Source organism: Carassius auratus, chromosome 19 (genome assembly GCF_003368295.1).
Source record: "Carassius auratus strain Wakin chromosome 19, ASM336829v1, whole genome shotgun sequence".
Taxonomy (NCBI): domain Eukaryota; kingdom Metazoa; phylum Chordata; class Actinopteri; order Cypriniformes; family Cyprinidae; genus Carassius; species Carassius auratus.
The window spans coordinates 7,849,894-7,869,622 of record NC_039261.1 but is presented as its reverse complement, the minus strand read 5'-3'; the positions used below and the strand labels follow the sequence as shown (position 1 = coordinate 7,869,622).

At 36.8% G+C, this 19,729-nt stretch overlaps 1 protein-coding gene across 4 annotated transcripts; it reads left to right on the top strand.

The window, feature by feature from the left end:
• The first annotated feature begins 711 nt into the window (after positions 1-711).
• On the top strand, positions 712-18,493 carry yrk (Yes-related kinase). Of its 4 annotated transcripts, XM_026288646.1 has the most exons (14): positions 712-897; positions 1,721-1,803; positions 7,583-7,619; positions 9,202-9,470; positions 9,580-9,682; positions 9,874-9,972; positions 10,062-10,165; positions 11,087-11,236; positions 12,698-12,862; positions 14,873-15,052; positions 15,690-15,766; positions 16,186-16,339; positions 16,631-16,762; positions 17,005-18,493. In XM_026288646.1, the coding sequence occupies exons 4-14, from the start codon at positions 9,266-9,268 to the stop codon at positions 17,211-17,213; spliced, it is 1,578 nt and encodes a 525-aa protein (XP_026144431.1). In that variant the 5' UTR covers positions 712-897; positions 1,721-1,803; positions 7,583-7,619; positions 9,202-9,265; the 3' UTR covers positions 17,214-18,493. The 4 variants fall into 4 exon arrangements, with proteins under 4 accessions (XP_026144431.1, XP_026144433.1, XP_026144430.1 ...); XM_026288648.1 differs by lacking the exons at positions 1,721-1,803; positions 12,698-12,862 and adding an exon at positions 14,146-14,301; XM_026288645.1 differs by lacking the exon at positions 1,721-1,803.
• The last annotated feature ends 1,236 nt before the right edge of the window (positions 18,494-19,729 follow it).

Here is a 19,729-nt window from a genome sequence, read left to right as displayed (position 1 = left end):
TAATTTTGCCACTTTTATTTTATGTATTTTTTTAAAGCACTAACGACATGTTTTTGTGAGCCCTCAAATATGCTTGATAAACTGTTACCTAACATAAAATTACCCAAAAAAATGCTTATTATAACGGTGGAATTTTTCAATTGTATAAATATTGTCGTTGTTTTATCTGTTGTAAAACTGAACACAAATCAAATCTAAAATACTTTTTATACATTTGACAAGTTGATTTTTAAAAAAAAAAACGCTCAAATGAGAACACAATTTTCTTAAAATTAAGCATCTCCGAGACATACTTTGTAGTGTACCCTAATCGTGGAAAAAAAAATTCAGCGTAACAGTACAAGTAGGCATAACTGCACTGTCACCAAACAGCCAGCAGGGTTCAGTCACGAGCAAGAAACCTTTTCCGGTAGCAGCGCGGTACCTAATAGTAGTGATAGATAGTAGATAGTGGCCATGTCGTCTGAATATTTAATCGCATTAATATGTTTGCTACAGTCAATTACCCGTGCCTTTTATATGAACATTCCAAACCACTATTTGGAAACATCCTTAGAACGGATTATATGTTTGTGTCAACTGCGGTTGTCGATATGAGACAAGACATGACGCTCTATTTAGGTGGCAAAACCTCAGTACCGTGTTAAGCATTCAGCAAACAAATATAATTTCCCGGAAATAATTTGAATATGTAGAAGTTTGCAGTTCAGTGCTGACAGGAGGCGGAGTCGCTCGCGCTTCGCCTGGCGCAGGGTAAGCGCGGAATTCACCGCTTCCGGAGTCCGGACACCGCGCGACTCGAGCGAGCGCATCCGCGGCCGGTTGACCCACGCACCGACTCCCGTGTGTGAGCCTGACCCACCTCTGTCACTGCCAGCGTGTTAGACGTTCATAGAGGTAGGAATCATTTACTCTTGCTTACGCATTTTACTTACAGTTGCTTTTGTTACTAAGAGATTGATGTGAAATAAAGTATGTTTTGCTTAAGTGCCAAATGTCAGTGGCAGGTTCATATACGAGGGTCTATGAGAAATTAACTTTTAGGAATTTTAGTTTTAGAATTTTTAGCTTTTTTAGTGAAGCATTTAAAGTTTCAGTTGTTTAATTTGTGTGTGTTTATATATATATATATATATATATATATATATATATATATATATATATATATAATTAGCAGGAACTAACTGTAAATCATTTTGTGAAAAGAGAGCAGTGAATGGTTAAATTGGGTTAGATGGTGGAAGTTAGTTCCTTTAGGGAGTCTGCTGACTGTGTCTACACAAGTGAGTGGCAAAGAAGGTCGAGACACATTGTGAATGTGAGAGAGCTGAGCTGATCTGAAACCTTTAAATGAGTTGGATGAGCAAAGGAACCAGCAGCAGGTGCATTGAAGTTTCTTTGCACTGCTTTGTATTCTTTATTCAGCGTTTGCTGTTTGCATTATGGAACCAGTTTGAATCTGCTAAAGCTGTGTGAATGAACCAAATTAAAAAGCATGATAATGAGAACACGAACATTTGTTTTCTTGTTTCAGAGCTTCTATCTCTAATGCTATGTTTGGATGTATGTGCCATTTATCTATTAATATTGCCTGCTTTTCAGCCTTGTTTTATCTTGTATTGTATTGGGGTTTTTTTTCTGACTGTGAGTGTTCAACCGTTTCTGTCATTTTGATTGTTTTGTGTATGTTGAGAACTATATCGGGCATCTTCCTTTCCAGTTTGGCAGTCTAAAGTGAAATAGCAGAGGAAAGACTGGACTGATGATGGGAATCAAGTGTACTTTTGCTGAAGTCTTTTCATAGTAAGTGAAACAGTCATTTAAAATGTTTATGTAGTTTAAATCAAATTGGATCAAATAGCAGTGAGTTTGTCCTAGAGCAAAAACAGAATGGAATGTCTCTAGGACTAGATTAGGCCATAGGCTTCATCACTTCCTGTTCTGTACAAGGCCACTTCCTGGCTGCTCTCCCTTGGCGATATGGTAGGAAGTGGGTGCGGCTGTCCGGTAAAATTGGCCAAAATGCATTATGTTAAATCTGACCAAGTTAAAGTTTCGTTTTACACATTTTTGATCTTTTGTGGATAGCTCAGTACTGGTGGCATCACCTGAAATTTTCGTGCTGGATGAGTGTTAGAATAAGATAATAAAATGTGCTAAATTATGTTTCTTGTCTGTTAGTGTCTGTCTGACATTATTGTAGTTGATTCAGATGAATTGCACAACATTCTGTTTAGTGGGAAAATTGAGAATCCACAATTGGCTTCATTAAAAAAGAATCCATTGAGTTTTAAGAGGAAAATAAGTACAAATATTTTGTTATTATACTGGCTGTTCATGAAAGGCCTGTTCGTGGAATCTCACTCTGGAGGAAATTGACATCATGTGGAAAAAGGAAGTAGCTGTGTTTGTGACACCTGACTTACTGTTCCCAGGATACACTTTGCTATTGTCTTCTCTCTCTCGCCCTCTTTACCACTCCATCTCTCTGTTTCTCTCTATTTTTGGTCTTGTACTGTATGTGTATGTCTACTGTACAGGTTTATCTAGAGGCTCATGTTTGTCTGCACTGTGTATGTCTGTTGTTTATTTATTCAGAGAGTTTTTCCATGAAAGTTTTTGTGTATATGAATGTGTGTGTGTGTGTGTGTGTGTGAGAGAGAGAGAGAAAGGATTGCAGTGTGACAGCTTGTTTCCCGGTGTCCTATCATTCCTGTTCCACTCACACAAGACTTCCTGTTGAAGGGGGAGGGAACTTCCTCTCCCTAAGTGTACGAGAAGTGGGAAAAGGGAAGGCAAGGAATGAAGTAGATTCAAGAAAATAAATAAAGAATAAAAGATGGTAAAACTAAAGTCTTTTGGTGTGGGGCAACCTGTAGTATTGTCCTGGGCCCTGTCATATGTAGTGTACAAATTAGACTTAATATATAATGGGCCCAACAGCTTAGATGTTGTCTCAGGCCCATGACTTTTACTGGTCTTTCCTTTCAGAATAAAACTACCGAATTGTATGTATAAGTATAGTTTATGCATGTGTTTGTATTTTGCCACATTTTGGTGTGACATGTTTTGGTTGCAAGTGAATGTTAGTCTAGCATTAGTTAAATCTGGTTTTGCTTCCAGGCCATTCTTACTCAAAAAAGCAAAAACATGGGTAACGATTAACTTTAAGCGTTTGTTTAATGACAAAAATGATCTAAAAGTAAAGTAGAGGAAATGAACATTTTCAGTTAAACATCCAATATCAGCTGATGTGAATAAATTATTAATAATTTGCAATATCAGCTGTTAACCAACAGTAGCACACACACTTCAGCATTTTTGTTTGACTTTTTTTTTGTTTGTTAAGAAAGTACTTGAGTTATTTTATCCACTGAAAAACTTCACAGGAAAGGTGTGTCAAGTGTTGTGTTTCTTCCAGTATGTTGCAAGGTGTCAGTGCGAGGGGGTTAAAACTCATGAATTTCATCATTCGCAGTAGACTCCATTATTGTTGAACATCTTGGTCCAGCCACAGTTTCTCACCATCTTCCTTCCACTTTCCCATTCAGGGACATTCGTAGTAATCTGTCGGCTTGTAGGTGAAGCATCTCGCTCCATCTAGAATTCAGTAGGGGTGCAACACTCATCACACGACCTTAATACATGCTCATGAGGTTTGTTTCAGTTTTGATCTGATTATGGGCTTTGCTCCGGGTGACAAACTAGATGGTCTTCTGCATTTGCTGTCGGTAAGCCCTCATACCCTCAAATGCAATTTCCTCTTATCGACACAGCTGTAAATGCTACGGTGGGTGAGAATATGAGAGGGCTCTGACATTTTGACACATAATGAGTTTGCCAGTGTGCAGCCCTGGGTGCTTTTACATTAAGTTTTCATAACCTTCCAAGTCTAAATCAACGTAAACCCTTATTGTTTGATCAGTCATCTTCATTTCTTTGTGGAGTTTATTCTATAGTTATATATTTTTTTCATGTACTTCCCTAAAATAGCTTTTAATGATTATGCACTTTGGACTGGTGTGTTTAAAAGTCTTTTAAAGGGTTTTAATGGTCCTCGTTTTCAACCGAACCATTGCGCTTTTTTGTTGTTGTTGGATAACAAGACTTTGTCACTACATTTTCTAGTTGATGTGTGACTGATGGTGCTGCTAACACGTTTGCACGTGTCAAACCTCTTTTAGAAAAAAGTGTGGGGTCTGTGTTCGCTGGTCTAAAATATAGTTTAACGCTGGAAGTAGACTTGTCTCTTCTTTTCTGTTAAAATGGCTTCCATCAAAAAGAGTGAATTGTACAACAGAAGAAGAGATGTGTCATTTGGCTTCCTCTTTTTTTTTTATCTCGATTGTTTCTCCTAAACAGCACTGAAATCAAACAGAGTAAATTGATACTTTTGCTAAAGTCTCCTGCATCTCCGATATTAAAAAGACCCCATTAATCTAATACGTCTGATAATTCTTAGGACAGATCTCAAACGCATCTGGGCTCAGATGATACCAAAGTTTGCAATGAAGGCCAGCTTCATACTAGAGCTTATGTTGCAGACCCATGTCCATTTTTATTTTTTCAAAATTTAGTTTGTTAAAAAAGTGATTATCAAAGCCAGAATCGAAGCAATCTGACTTGGGTAACCTATTGATGACACATAATTTGAAATGTATTTTTGTGCGTTTCTCATGGCTGCTTGTCTCGGCCCTTGGAGAGCGTATCGCATTCTTTGCATCTGTTGTTATGCACATGTGGCAGATAAGGTGAAGTTCCACTCTGTCTGTGGTGTGGTGGTAAAGAGAGGAATGCTTCTATAAAAGTTTCTCTTAAACCTTTACCTAGTTACTGCGGTAAACAGTTACCGCTAATTCTCATAGTGGTACGCTGTCAGAAAGAAATGTGATAAAATCGTACATTTAGGGGTACAACAACTTGTCTGAACAATGTACTTTATCTGACCGTAAAATTTGTATATTAATATTATTAGAGTGGTATTATACCCTTAGGTACTACTTTGAACCTCTTTAGGGGTACATTAGATTCAAAGATATCCCTTAGAGGGTACTGCCCTGGATGTACCCCTAAAGGTACAGTTTCACGGTTTTTCTAAGAGTGTAGTTAGGTGGATGGTGAAAAAAATGAAAAGTGTAAGAAAGAAAGCATCTGAACCAAATATTAAGCCTAAACGTTGGAGATTTTAATATGAATTCAAAGATTTCTTTAGTTCCTTCAAATGACCAAAGCTGTGGCCCACATTGATTTCATAGCTTTATGCTCATACTGAGTGTCAACAACTTGTCTATTTTTATTTGTACATTTTAGCAGAGACCACGTTGACACTTAAAGGTTCCATAGAATGCATCAATACAGTATTTTTAATTGTTCTCTGATATCCCCAGATTGGGTATGTGAAGATTTATATAAAAATACCCCACAGCTAATTTTTTATAGTGTGTTGAAATGACCACTTTTAGGGTAAGAGCCGAAACGCGCTGTTTTGTTTTTGTCTGTGTGTTTGTTCCCTTTTAATGAAGATGAGCTGGTGCTGCCACCTCCCTTTTCAGAAGAGTGAAGAGCTTCAAGAGCTCATGCTCGCGGGCATACCACCGGTGTGACGGTTTAACTGGTGGTGACCGTGTTACTGACCTCACATTGCTTCCAAATGCAATTTTTAATTACCACATTCCTATTCCTGATCATTCTGGTAGCACGTGAAGGAAGCATTAGTGAAAACAGACAGAGACAATGGTAGCTTTAGCAACACTAGCCTTACAAAGAGCCAAGAAGCTCTTTTGGAAAACAAAGTATGACGCGTGATGTTTACTTTGTCTAGAGTCTGGACGTTTGCACACAAAGCGTTGGTATCGATCCCTCTTTAAGAAGCAATCATTGCACAGCTCCAGCACTGAACTTACTTTAGTTTGTGAGGCAGTCTGGTGTAAAATGTTAGCAAAAATGTATAGGACTTTCCAGTTTTTATCCAGGACAGTTCCTTCAAAAATTAAATTTAACCACTGTTGTCCTCAGCGGTCTATGGAGAGTCCCATGTTCGTTGGTGCATCCCAACACACAACACTTAATGGCTCTTTGGCACTGACATTGTACCTCCAGCAGCTACAGCAAGAAAACAGTAATGACGGACTGCTGCTTCTCACTTAGGACTGTGTATATACTAATAGGGCAGAGAGTGTCACAAATATGTGGGGTTTTCCCCCAGTTTAACGTCATAGTAGTGAGAAATCTGGAACTGCTTGTGTGGAGAGACTGTTTAGGATTTTTTGGGGGATTATAAAACAATGAGTGGGTGGATTTTTACCGTTATAGGCTGGTTGTTTTCACACACTACGGCCACACAACTGTGTTCAAACACCTTAAAAAAGTGAGTTTTGAAATCTGTGGCACCTTTAAATAAAAGACAATTTAGAACTTAATTCTCCTGATCTCTGAAAGAGATAAAAAGTATAGAAAACAATCAAAAAGTGTTTTTAAGCTTGACTTGATGGCAAAATTGATATGTTCAGCATGTTATGGTTTTTTTCTGCACTTGAAGCAGTCTCTGAAACTTTCCTTGTCTCTCTCACCCAGCCTGCTCTCCCTGTATTTCCAGTTCTCAAAACCTAAAGAAAACTCTATAAACAGGAGCTGCTTTTCATTACTTACACATGTACTTATTTGCTTTCACTTTTGTCAACAACTATTCTCTTTTGTAGTCAGCTTTTTATTCAAACCATTATTTGTTCGGTCCTTTCTAACAAACATTGAATTTAAAAAGTGGTCAAGACTTTTTTAGTAGAATATTGCATTAGTGCAGATTGAATTACACATGATTATCTTATCAGAAAATAAGATATTAACACAAGCCGTTGTTTTTATTTGATGCATTCTTTATCATCGATTAGAATTTATTAATTGTAATTCTGCATACAGCAGGCTCGTGGAATCATGGGAAATTCTTGAAGAGACATGATAAAAATGGAAACAATAAGCATGGGTGGTGAACCGTTCTGTATTGTTTTCTCCAGCAAAAATGATACACGCCTTCTGAAAAGAAAAGCTTGTGATGATTGTTGATTTGGTAAGCGTGACGTCTTTGTAAAGTTTGCAAGAGTGTGTCTGCATTGTGATATCTTCTGATGGGATGGTTGTGTGTCTAAGAGTAAGTTTGGAAGAGGCTGAGAGAAAAGCATAGATTGGACAGATTGTCCGAGGGGTGGAGCAGTATGTGTTAATGTGTTGCCCCTTTGCAGCTGGACCCTCTCCCCTCAAAGCAGGAAATGAGGGGGAGGCTTTAGTGAGCCAGACAGGAAACACTCGCAAAACTGGCATCCTGTTGATCCACTGATGGTCAGTCAGATAGAAATACAGGACATAGCTTTATAAAGTGAAAGAGTGGACATTGTGCACACGTACATTTTCAAGGGGAATTTTAACCGAGAACTTCCCTTTCACTAGACAGGAAAGAAAAAGGAAGTAACACTACAAAGTGTTAAGTTACAAATATAAAGTCTTTTCACTTTCTTATTGTCTGTTAATTATATAAATGCATTGTGTTTTTCTTTTTCTTACTCTCTCTATTTTTCTCTTTCTCTCTTAGGAAGATGGTGTGTATGGAAAGCTGATGTGCGGATCTGGTGAGAGCCGAATCTGATTACACCGACCTTACACTCCCACAGTCCATTCATTACATTCACATACTGACCACTGCGAGAAACAGTGTAGAAAACCATCTCAACACTGACAAACTCATGTCATGTCATAATATAAACATCTTTACCATTCACAGACCCCAAAATCAACACTCAAGCTAGGGCTTCACGATTTAAAATAAAAAATTGCCTAAATGGTGATATGACTTAGTTTGGTTATCTAATCACAAATGAAATAAATACATGTGCTGTGTGTTACAGTGTAGTGCAGCACTGTGTTGTTTTACACCCCATTTGTAAATGTAAGGTATCTGGCTTCTGGTGTCATATGCTTCCAGCTATTTTCAGTTTGTTTTGCTGCTTGATATTGCAAACTGGTGTGTCTTACCATATTAATTTAATGTATTGTCTTAACTATGAACACACTGATTTGTAGTGCAAACAGTTTTACCGTTTACTGCACTTTATTCTTCTTCTCGCTATTTCTCTATGGCGGCTAATGACCCGGAAGTCTCAGACATTCACAGAAAACGGCTTACTTCTGCATTGAAATTTAGGTGGCTATAGCATAAACGACATGCACCAACCATCTTCCTAAACACTGTGTGAGAAGTGCTTATAAACCGTCTATTGTCAGCAAAAGAGAAGCTTTAAGGTCTTCCTGTGGTTTTCCACTGAAATAAAAGCTTGATGGTTTAAAAGTATATTTGAAAGCTAAGAAATTAAGACTAAAATATTAGTATTTCAATTTTACAGCTATTACAAAAAATATTCAGTCTTATATTTTACAGTATTACAGAGAGCCAATTAATATAGCTATTTTTAATCTACATTTTTAATCACAATTTGATTCCCCGAATTCCCTTCCCCTCACAAAAAAAAAAAAATTGTGCAGTCTTAACATAAAGGGTAAGTTCAGCCCAAAATAAAAACTGTGTTTTACTCACCCTCGAGGAATCCAAATATGACTTTCTCCTTTCAGACGAATCCAGTTGGAGTTATATAAAAGATTGTCCTTGCATTTGTAAGCTCTATCATTGCAGTGGGCATGTGTTTCTGTTCAACAGTCAAAAACACGCTCAATAAAGTGCGCATATCTGTAATAAAACTTGTTTCACCCAGCTTCGGGGGTAAATAAAGTCCTTCTGTAGCGAATCCATGCATTTTTGTCAGAAAAATAACTGGAACTGCTTCTGCGTATGACAGATAAGTGTTTATTACACTTGAAATATGGATTTTCTGTGTTTATTCATGGTCCGAAACAGTGTGAGGCATGTTTTATTACGGATGTGTGCGCTTTATTTGACGTCTTGTGCACTGTTCAACAGAAACACCCACCCACTGCAACGATAACGCTTGGAAGAGCCAGGACAAATTTTTTATATAACTAGTTAGTCTGAAAGAAGAAAGTCATATACATCTAGGATGCCTCGAAGATGAGTAAAACACAGGCTAATTTTCTTTTTTGGGTGAACCTTTAAGTCTCAACTTAAAACCAAAGTTAATGCATTAAATATCAAGTTACATACTAAATAATACTGTATCTGATTAATTCCTCTTTATCTAGTTTCTATGGGAAGAAGCTCTGTTTCCAGGGTGATGAGCTGTGTGCTTTAAAAATATCGAATATTATGGGCTGTGCTTGCTGTAAGCAGAGGAAGGCCAGTAAAGCTGTGTCGAGTCCCAACTCATGTGACACAGGCAATGGGACCCAGCCGTCAGAACCCTCCCGTTACATCGAGACTTTTGACCCTGGGATGATCCCCAACTTTAATGATTTTTCCAACCCTGCTCCCTCCTCCAATTTCAACCCGTCCCGCCCAGGCCCCGTCACAGGTGTGTAAAAGTGTGTGTTGAGGTGTGATTTTCAGTGTTCTTTATCATGAAAGAGTAGATAACAGCGTTACTTCGCTTAAACCAATTATGTTTGTGTTTGTTCGTTCAGGAGGCGGTGTAACGCTCTTTATAGCCCTTTATGACTATGATGCACGTACAGAGGATGACCTGAGTTTCCAGAAAGGAGAAAAGTTTCATATTATCAACAATACGTAAGTTCACAGCAGAGCAGTGAGAAAAAGATTCAGACAGTCTTTTAAAACCACAAATACCAGACATTTCTCCCTTTTTTTCCTTGCTTCTCTTTCTGTTGTTCCCCTTGTCCCTCTGTCTCAATTCCTTTCTTCTCATCTGTTTGTACCACTTTTTGATATTTCTTTCTCTGTCCCCTGTCCCTCCACAGAGAGGGTGACTGGTGGGAGGCTCGTTCTCTGGACACAGGAAAGTCTGGGTACCTTCCTAGTAACTATGTGGCCCCTGTGGACTCCATACAAGCTGAGGAGTGAGTTACATGTGAACATGCATTTTCAGGAATTTATAATGACATTATATGCAAGCTTTAAAGTACATTATTGGTGTTTGTCCATGCAGATGGTATTTTGGGAAGATGGGCCGGAAGGATGCAGAGCGACAGTTGCTAGCGCAGGACAATCCTAGAGGGACATTCTTAATAAGAGAAAGTGAGACAACAAAAGGTAAATGATTTAGTTAATTTATCAGTGTTTATATTTACACTTTGCATTCAGTAGAGACATATATGTGATGTTATGTAGGATTGTGATTAATCTCTCTTTTTTTGGAGCTAACATGTTAACATGTTCATTTTTTAGGGTTAGGGTTAGAAAGAAAATTAACATAACCCTAAAGAAAGAAAATTGTGCAATTATTGGTTTCAGCAGTTTGTGTAAATTCAAAAGCTTGGGGTTAGTAGAAAAAAAAAGGATGCTTTTGTTCAACAAGGATGTATTAAATTGATCAAGTAACAGTACAGACTTTTTACTCCGTTACAAAATGTTTCTATTTTAAATAAATGCTGTTCTTTTTAACTTTATATTCATCCGAAAAAATACATTATTAATATATTAATATAATTAACAATAACCAATATATTTAAATAGAAAACAGCTATATTAAACTGTAATAATATTTCACAATATTGCTGTTGCCGACCCCAACTTTTGAACAGTAAATGAAAGTTTTAAATGTTTTAAAAATGAACTGTGTTAAATATATTTAAATAATCCTTTGAATTAATATCTGTAGCCTACTATAAGGTTATAGGAAAAACATTACGTTTACATTATTTCTCTTACAGTGCCATTCAGAAAGTACAACCATAAGAAACATGCAAAAAAGCTGGAGAAATATCTGATGATATCCAGCATAATAATGGTGCTCAAAACTGTAGAATAATGGAAGTTCTTTAATGCAGTTTATTTCAATAGAAGCCCAGAACGAGAAGTTAAAACAAGATGACACAAGAATACCTAAATTCTAGTCTAGTGGTTTAGTACTGACTGAAAAGATATTTGGTAATTTTTTCTAATATTTTTCATTGATAAAAAATGTATTTCATCTCGCCAACAAATTGAGAGCATCTTTTCTCCCCTCTTTAGGAGCGTACTCTTTGTCGATCAGAGACTGGGATGATGCGAAGGGGGATCATGTCAAGCACTATAAAATTAGGAAGCTGGACAATGGCGGTTATTACATCACAACAAGGACCCAGTTTGATACCGTTCAGGAGCTGGTGGAGCATTATACAGGTTAGTGCAATACACGTACACCTCAATCTTAACATACTTTGATTTCAAAATGCATGACGGTACATTTCAAAGTTTTCTTTTGTTTATTTGTCTATATTAAAGAATTTCCTCAGAAGGAAGCATTGTTTAGTGGCTCTGTAAGTGACTGATATTTACTGCAAATAAAGTTATCAGCAGGTCTGTTTATCTTTGCCCATCTTTATTTCCTCTTTTGTTGCCCAAATGACTTCTCTGCTTCGTCTGAGTGCATAAGTTGTATCAGTTCTGTTAGTGATCCTCCTACTCAACCTGTGAGTCTGGTGCTATCAGCCTTCCTGTTTCACTGTTATTGTTGAATCTAGTCAGTCACACACACCCACATGCACGTATACTCTCTTGAATACAGTGGCTTTTCTCAAATAGACCACTTCAACTATAAAACTAAAATTGGGCCCCCCTACCACCCCAAATATGGGGCAAACCATTACCACAGAACAGTTACTTTCAGTTTTAAATGCTAAACAATTAACCCTTAGTTGCTACTCTACATATAGAAATTATCTTATCTAAATTTTACCAATCTGCTGCTTTAATTGAAATGAACTGAAGTAGTGCTGATGCCTAACTACTAAGTTAGACTGAACACTGGCATACACTGAAAAGTGACAGTAAAGATATGTATGATGTTTCAAAATATGTCCATTTAAAATAAATGCTGTTCTTTAGACATTTCTGTTCATTCAATAATGCTGAAAAATGTATCATGATTTCCATTAATATATTAGGCAGCACAACTGTTGCTTGAGCACCAAATCCTCATATTAGAGTTTCTGAAGGATCATGTGACACTGAAGACTGAAGTAATGATCCTGAAAATTACACCTTGCCATCACAAGAATTAATTTGATTTTAAAATATATTAAAATAAAAAACATATATTAATTTATAGTAATATTTCATAATTTGACTGAATTTGTGACCAAATGAACACAGCCACGATGAGCATAACAGACTTCTTTGAAAGACATAAAAAAAATCTTACTGACCCAAACTTTCAAACAGTAGTAGACAGTAAAAACACTATCCCAAATCGATTTTAACACAAAAAGTATTGATATGAGCTGATTAATCCATCTGGTATTTCTACTACAATAATAACTATTGTTATTACATTTCATAGAATGTTGATAACTACACCATAACATAATAAGTTACATGATTTAGCACATCCTTTAGCATCACTCAACCCAGCAGCAGCCACTGACTCTGTGATCTCTGTCGCCCTCTGCTGAGTGAACATGTGTCGTTCAGGTTTTTCATGCATATGTGTGCTTGTGAATGCTTCTTTAATCTGAGTTGTACAGCATTTTGTGTATTTATAAATGTTTGTTTTATATAGCCTGCTATTTGTGTCTTCTTTGCATCTCTGTCTTCTCTCGTATCTATCTGTGTCTTTCTTTTTCTCCGTACTCTGTTCTTTAGCTCGAGCAGCAGGGCTGTGCTGCCGTTTGATTGGCAGCTGTAGGCGGGGCATGCCAAAGCTGGCTGACCTGTCAGTGAAGACTAAGGATGTTTGGGAGATTCCCAGGGAATCACTTCAACTCATTAAGAAACTGGGCAATGGCCAGTTTGGTGAAGTGTGGATGGGTAGGAACCACTAAAAGCATGGGAAGGAGGGAACAAAACTCGCACGCCTTGCCCATCCTGCCTGTGGTACAGAGCCTTGCAATTATATTACATTTTTTAAAGAGCTAGTTCATCCCACATTTACAATTCAGTCATCATTTACATTGTTGCGCTCATGTCATAACATGATTGACTTTATTTCTCCTACGAAACACAAAAGATATTTTAAAGATTGTTGAAAAGGGTGGGCAGCTATGACTTGCGTCTTATATCATGATATGAGTCATTTTTTTTTCACGGTAACGATATATATCACAATATAGTTATTTTTGCTTTAAATAAAGTCTTTATGATATCAAAATCTTTGATAACATAGCAATTTCATAATTCTTGTCACCATTGTCAATATCACAAAAGAACTAACATTGTCCTAAATTGAAGAAAAACAAACTCAAGCTCACTAATGACATATAAAAAGCCAGCAATTATGTAAGAATAGGAAACTAATTACAAGCAGTAGGACAAAAACACTAGAGTAGAACAAATAAGAAATGCTACACGCATTGTGTAAAGTAATCAAATGCATAAAGCACTGCATATTCTTCACTGTATAAATTAAATATATTTCTTCTTATTAAACTTGCAAAAGTGATTTAGTCAAGAGCAGTGAGAGATTTTCTCCATTTTGTTGTTTGACTAACATGAATGACTGACAGGAATATTAGACTGCTGTCACTTTAAGAACTGCCCAGGTCCAATATACTGTCCTTGACTTGTATTGTATGGATGTTTTATGAAAAAAAAAAAAAAAGTCTTCTTCTTGTAAAGCGCTTTGGATGGCCATGGGGTCTGTTGAAAGCGCTATATAAATGCAGTCCATTTACCATTTACCATTCTTTTATGTTTCACAGAAGAAAGAAAGTCACATAAGTTTGGAGTGACATGAGGGTAAAAAATTTTTTATAATAACATATATATATATATATATTCAGAGAGAGAGAGAGAGATTTGTTTCATTTTTGGTGAAATATCTCCAAATGACTTATATCTCATTATAAAAATTCTTTACAATTTTACAATAAAATGTTTTAAAAGACTTCCATTGTAGTAAGCTGCGAAAAGAGGTCCAAAACTATTTTGCAAGGCGATGAAGATGAAAGCTTGAAGGTCAGGGATATAACGTAAAGGCTGTGCTGTTTTTGTTCTCTCCCTCTGGTCCTTCTAACATTGCATGCCATCCTGTTTCCCTCCTCTTCCATCCCCCCCTCCCCCTCCCTCTTTCTCTCTTTCAACACCCTCAACAGGTAGTAATGATGGTTTATGTTGCTACTTGACTAAAGCCTGTCCAAATGCCACGCCCCAAACAATGGGTTTAGGGCGGGACGCCTGGGAGATCGCCCGGGAAACATTGCAGCTCAACAGGAAGTTGGGTCAAGGTTGTTTTGGCGACGTCTGGATGGGTGAGAGGGATACAACGATACCCAATGTTGATCTCCATGTTAGCATTTGCTAATGCTACAGCCAGTGTTTCCAAAGGCGCACTGGCTTTCTTCGCCACTTTAGCATGTTTTCCTATGTCTCAATTGATATGTTTTCTAAATTTTGGTCAATGCAGTCATAATGAAAAGAGAATATGAAAATGTTTGTGGGCCGTCACAATGCTGAACATTCAAAATGCTGTGATTGACCCTGCTTTGCCAAGCATCAGTCTATGATCCTGACCTGTCTGCTATTCGCCAATATCGTGCTACGTCAGCTAAACCTGAATAGCATTTTAGCACTGTGTCAATGTTAATTGTGACATTAAAAATGCAATAGCACTATAACAGCATGGATAAATAAAAAAAATAAAAAAAGTTCAACTCTTTCCCAGGAGCTTAGTGTTGTGTGTCTGCAGCAATCCCAGCTTCCTGTTGCTTTGGTGTGTGGCCTTATTCCATCTGTTCCTCTTTATCCCATTCTTTCATCCCTTAATCCTTGCCATGTTGAAATGGCTCTTTCAGCTGTGTCTGACACTATTTAAATGTGTAGGCATGTGGAATGGCACAACTAAAGTTGCAGTGAAGACCCTGAAGCCAGGCACCATGTCTCCAGAGGCCTTCCTGGATGAGGCCCAGATCATGAAGAGGCTCCGTCATGATAAACTGGTACAGCTGTATGCTGTGGTGTCTGAGGAGCCCATCTACATCATCACTGAGTTCATGACTCAAGGTATGGACAGTTATAAGAATTTCTTCTGAGTGAATACAAGGCTAAAATGATTATATGCATTTGCATTCAAAGGTTTGTGGTTGGTAAAATGTTGTAATGTTTTTGAAAGAAGTCTCTTATGCTCCTCAAGTCTGCATTTACTTGATCAAAAATACAGTGCAATATCATTTCAATGTAAATTAACTATTTTAATGTACTTTAAAATTTTTATTTATTTCTGTGATTGCACATATTGATTTTCATCATCATTACTCCAGTTTTCTGTCACATGATCCTTCAGAAATCATTTTTAATATGCTGATTTGCGATTAAAGATACGTTTATTTTTGTTATGCATGTTGAAAACCCTTTTGTATGCTTAAAATTTTTGTGGAAACTGATCAATTTCAGGTTCCTTTGAATAATAGAAAGTCCAGAAGAACAGCATTTATTCAAAACAGAACTGGCTTTACCGTCACTTTTGATCAATTTAATGCAGAATAAAAGTATTGTTTAATTTTTAAATAAATTACTGACCCCACATATTTGAATGATATTTATGTATTACATAAATATAACAAAAATTATTTAAATTAATTAATTTATATAAAGGTATACAGTATATATAATTTTTTTCCTTGATGCTTTTGTGATTTAGGAAGCTTGTTGGACTTCTTGAAAGATGGAGATGGCAGAAATCTAAAATTGCCTCAACTTGTGGATATGGCAGCCCAGGTAAGGCTCATTAGTCAACAAATATTTAGCAAAGATGTATTATCCACTACTGGGACAATCCTTCAGAAGTATTTTCAAATGGTCAAGGTTGGAACCAAGAACCATTTCTTATTCAGAACAATTCTTGAACAAATTAATCTTTTAATATATCATAATCAAGGCCATAGATAGATCAGCCTATAGGATTTCTATTAGCATGAAATGTACACAACTGGTTATAAGAGAACCATGTACCATAGACTTTCTGCACAGTTCTAATAACCCTAAAACTGTCAAACCATAGAAGACAAGATGCCTCAAACAAATGTGCCAATCCTTAAGATAAGCTCTAAGAAGTGTCTTGAGAGCATTACTTTATTAAAACTAATATCAATCTCCCTTCTTAAGTATGGTGATGAAAGTGCTTTTATTTCTTCTAGATTGCTGCAGGCATGGCTTATATTGAGCGGATGAATTACATCCACAGAGACCTGCGAGCTGCCAATATCCTGGTTGGAGATGGTCTGGTCTGTAAGATTGCAGACTTTGGGCTGGCTAGACTTATCGAGGACAACGAGTACACAGCTAGACAAGGTCATTCACAATCTATGACCCAAACTGGATCTTAATGTACTCCGCATATTTCTACAATCTGCCAGAGTTTCCTCCTTTATTTGATAAGATTAAAAACGTTATTTATCTCTTTCTTGGCCTCTACTCGATTTCATTCCAGCTCATTTTGTTCTAATATTCATTTTACTGTACTACAATTTTCATCTTCCGTTGCTCTATTTTGGTGTATCTCAGCACTTTCTCTTTGATCTGTAATTGTCATAAATCATGATTCAGTGTGCTGAACCGATTGTCTTGATTCTCGTATTATAGGAGCAAAGTTTCCGATAAAGTGGACTGCCCCAGAGGCTGCTCTTTATGGTAAATTTACCATCAAATCAGATGTGTGGTCTTTTGGTATCCTATTGACTGAGCTCATCACCAAGGGCAGAGTGCCTTACCCAGGTGTGTCTTCACTGAACCACTTTTATACACACTGTCTGTTTGCTTCGTTCTCTTGTAAACAGATATAAACTTTTTATTTTTCACATTTTAGTTTCATATTTTACTTAAAAACAGGCATTTTAATGTTTTTAAATGTTTTAAATAATTTCATTCATTTTAATATTAATACTATTTTCATGTGGATCACCTGTTGCTGCACAAATATGTTTATTTTAGTTTCTGTATGCATGAATTTTGTGTAGGGATGAACAACAGAGAGGTTCTGGAGCAGGTGGAGCGTGGATATCGAATGCCGGTTCCGCAGGGCTGCCCGGCATCTCTGCATGAGTTGATGCTGCAGTGCTGGCGGAAGGATCCTGATGAGAGGCACACCTTTGAGTACCTGCAGAGCTTCCTGGAGGACTACTTTACTGCTACTGAACCCCAGTACCAGCCTGGAGAAAACCTGTGATAGACGCATATACACTTAAGTGCATTAGTTCAATATATCCTTCAGGAAAGATGCAGTTGCCTTTGCTTTCTATCACAATACCTCTATAAACTGATTTTGATCCATGGCCCTGCAATCACAAGCTCCATCTGAACATGCTTTAGAGCAATTCCTCTTTCTGTGCTTCATACTGAAAAAGAAAAAAGTTCTAAGATACTGCTCTCAAACTGCAAGATTGGGTTACTTTATAACTCTGAAGGAATACAATGGTCAATGTTAATGTTGGTTCTTCAACTTAAAATTCAACAGCACATATTAATACACCATATTAATGCTTCATCTCTCCATTAAAACAATAGCAATTAGTTTCCTATTCAATCGTATTACTATATCCACCTCTGTATTTGAATGTTCTGTCTCTTGACTATTTAAGTGATTTCTAATGGGCGCCTAGTGGAGAAAATCACTCTGATATACAGGTAGAGTCTCTACTAGGCATTCAACAGTAACCTGGATAACTGAGAATTTGTTTCCAGCCCGTAGCTGTGGTATGTTTTGTGATCAATGTAATATGCAGGTCTAAACTCCAGCTCAAGAGCAAGGCCACATTAACTTTTTTTTTTTTTTTTAACATACGATTCAGCTTCTGAATGTGCATTTTTTAATGAAACAATTCAGACTTGCCTTTATTTTTTATCTGGCAAAAAGTCAATTGAATGTGAAGGAGCCAAAAATGAAATCTTGACATTTTAGTGTACAAGTCTCAGTCCACAGCTAACAAGGATGTGTCTTGAAATGTCTTTATAGTGTTGCATTTGTTTCTCTAGACAGTGTTCACTTAGCTAGTCATGTTATTGTTTCTAATAATCCTTTTTGTTTAACTTTGAATCTAACAATCCTGTATTATCTTATTAGAGAGCAGTTCTATTGTATAAAAGTGAACTTTATTGTGGTGTATTGACATTCAGAAAAGATGAAAACTTTTTTTCTCTTGCATTTTACACTGTATTTTACATTTTACTTCATATCCTAATGATTTGGTTTATAATTTAAGTGGATATCAAACCTGTGCCCTTATTCATGGTCATTGATTCTCTACAGGGATAGACTGTAACCCTGAACTGAAGATTGTGTATTACAGTTATGTAATGTTCGTGCCATTTTATTATACCTGTGCTTACTGAGCCCATGTGTCTAACATGTTTCTTTTACTCTGCATGCACATCATACACTTTCGCAGGATGCTCTCATCTTTATTTATATAGCGCTTTATACAATAAAGAAGCTTCAGTTATTGAACAGAAAAATAACAGAATCGTTATTCTGTAAAGAATCTCAAGGACAGAAAAAAGCTCAATTGCTCGCAGCTGCATTCATATGCTCTCTTCTTCACTGTCCACAAGATGGCAGAAGAACCGTAATGTGGAGACCTGGAGATGTGGAGGGTTTTTAGTATGCTGTATTGGTTTATTAATTATCCTGCTGGGGTTTCTAGTCATGATGGTACATTCCGTACCTGCACCGAGCTGGCACTTTGTTCTTGCTGCAGATTTGAGTTTTACGTTTATAAATTAAACAGCTTGTTGCATCTACATTTTGCTGCAGCAGGGTAGCGGGTTACTCTGCAGACTTGGTGATGTGTGTACTGATGATTAATATCTAGAACATTTCACATTTGTCTCCCATTTATAAAAATCAGATGTTACAAAAATAAAAATATGAATATAGGTGGAGAAGCACGTAACGGCTGTGTAGCTTCAGATATGCACATTTTCTTCTTGCAGTCTGTGTTTTTAGATTTCAGGCTGTTTATTTCTTGTTTATAATACACATCTATTAAGTAAACCCTTCTTCCCGAACTGATTTAATTTACTCTCTTTGTAAAATGTAATTTTATTATTTAAACACTTTTTAAACATCTACCCATTTTAAAGTGAGGTGCACATTTTTTTTCTTTTTACAACATAATATGAAGCTCAGTTCCTTTACCCGTACATGAAAATACTACTAGCATTGTGTATATGCCTATAATACTATAATCAAAACGATAAAGGAGTTCTCTGAGGGCCCACCGGGTGCTATAGGCGCAGCACTGAATACATCAATGCAATCAAATAAACCTGCAATTAGTCACAGTGCAATGTTATTAGGACGGCCAACGAATATAGATATATATTTCTCCAAGTCCAATTTTTAAATGGTAAAGAGAATGTTGAAAGAGCTTGGACCATGAAAGAAGATTCAAAGAAAATTGTATTACTGGAGTGCAGAGGAGAGACACTATTGGACTGTGATCTTTGACAATGTCTAGATCTCTAATAGATTCAGCTATTATATTATTCACAGATCACAGTTCTTATAAAGGACTTTATATGCTGTGTTCCATCATTGTAGGACATCATTCAGTTTTTAAAGAGATAGTCCACCCAGAAATGTATCACCTCATGTGGTTCCAAACCTGTATGACTTTCTTTATTCCATGGGACACAATACAATATGTTGGGCATAATGTTAGTGACTGACAGCCTCAGTCACTG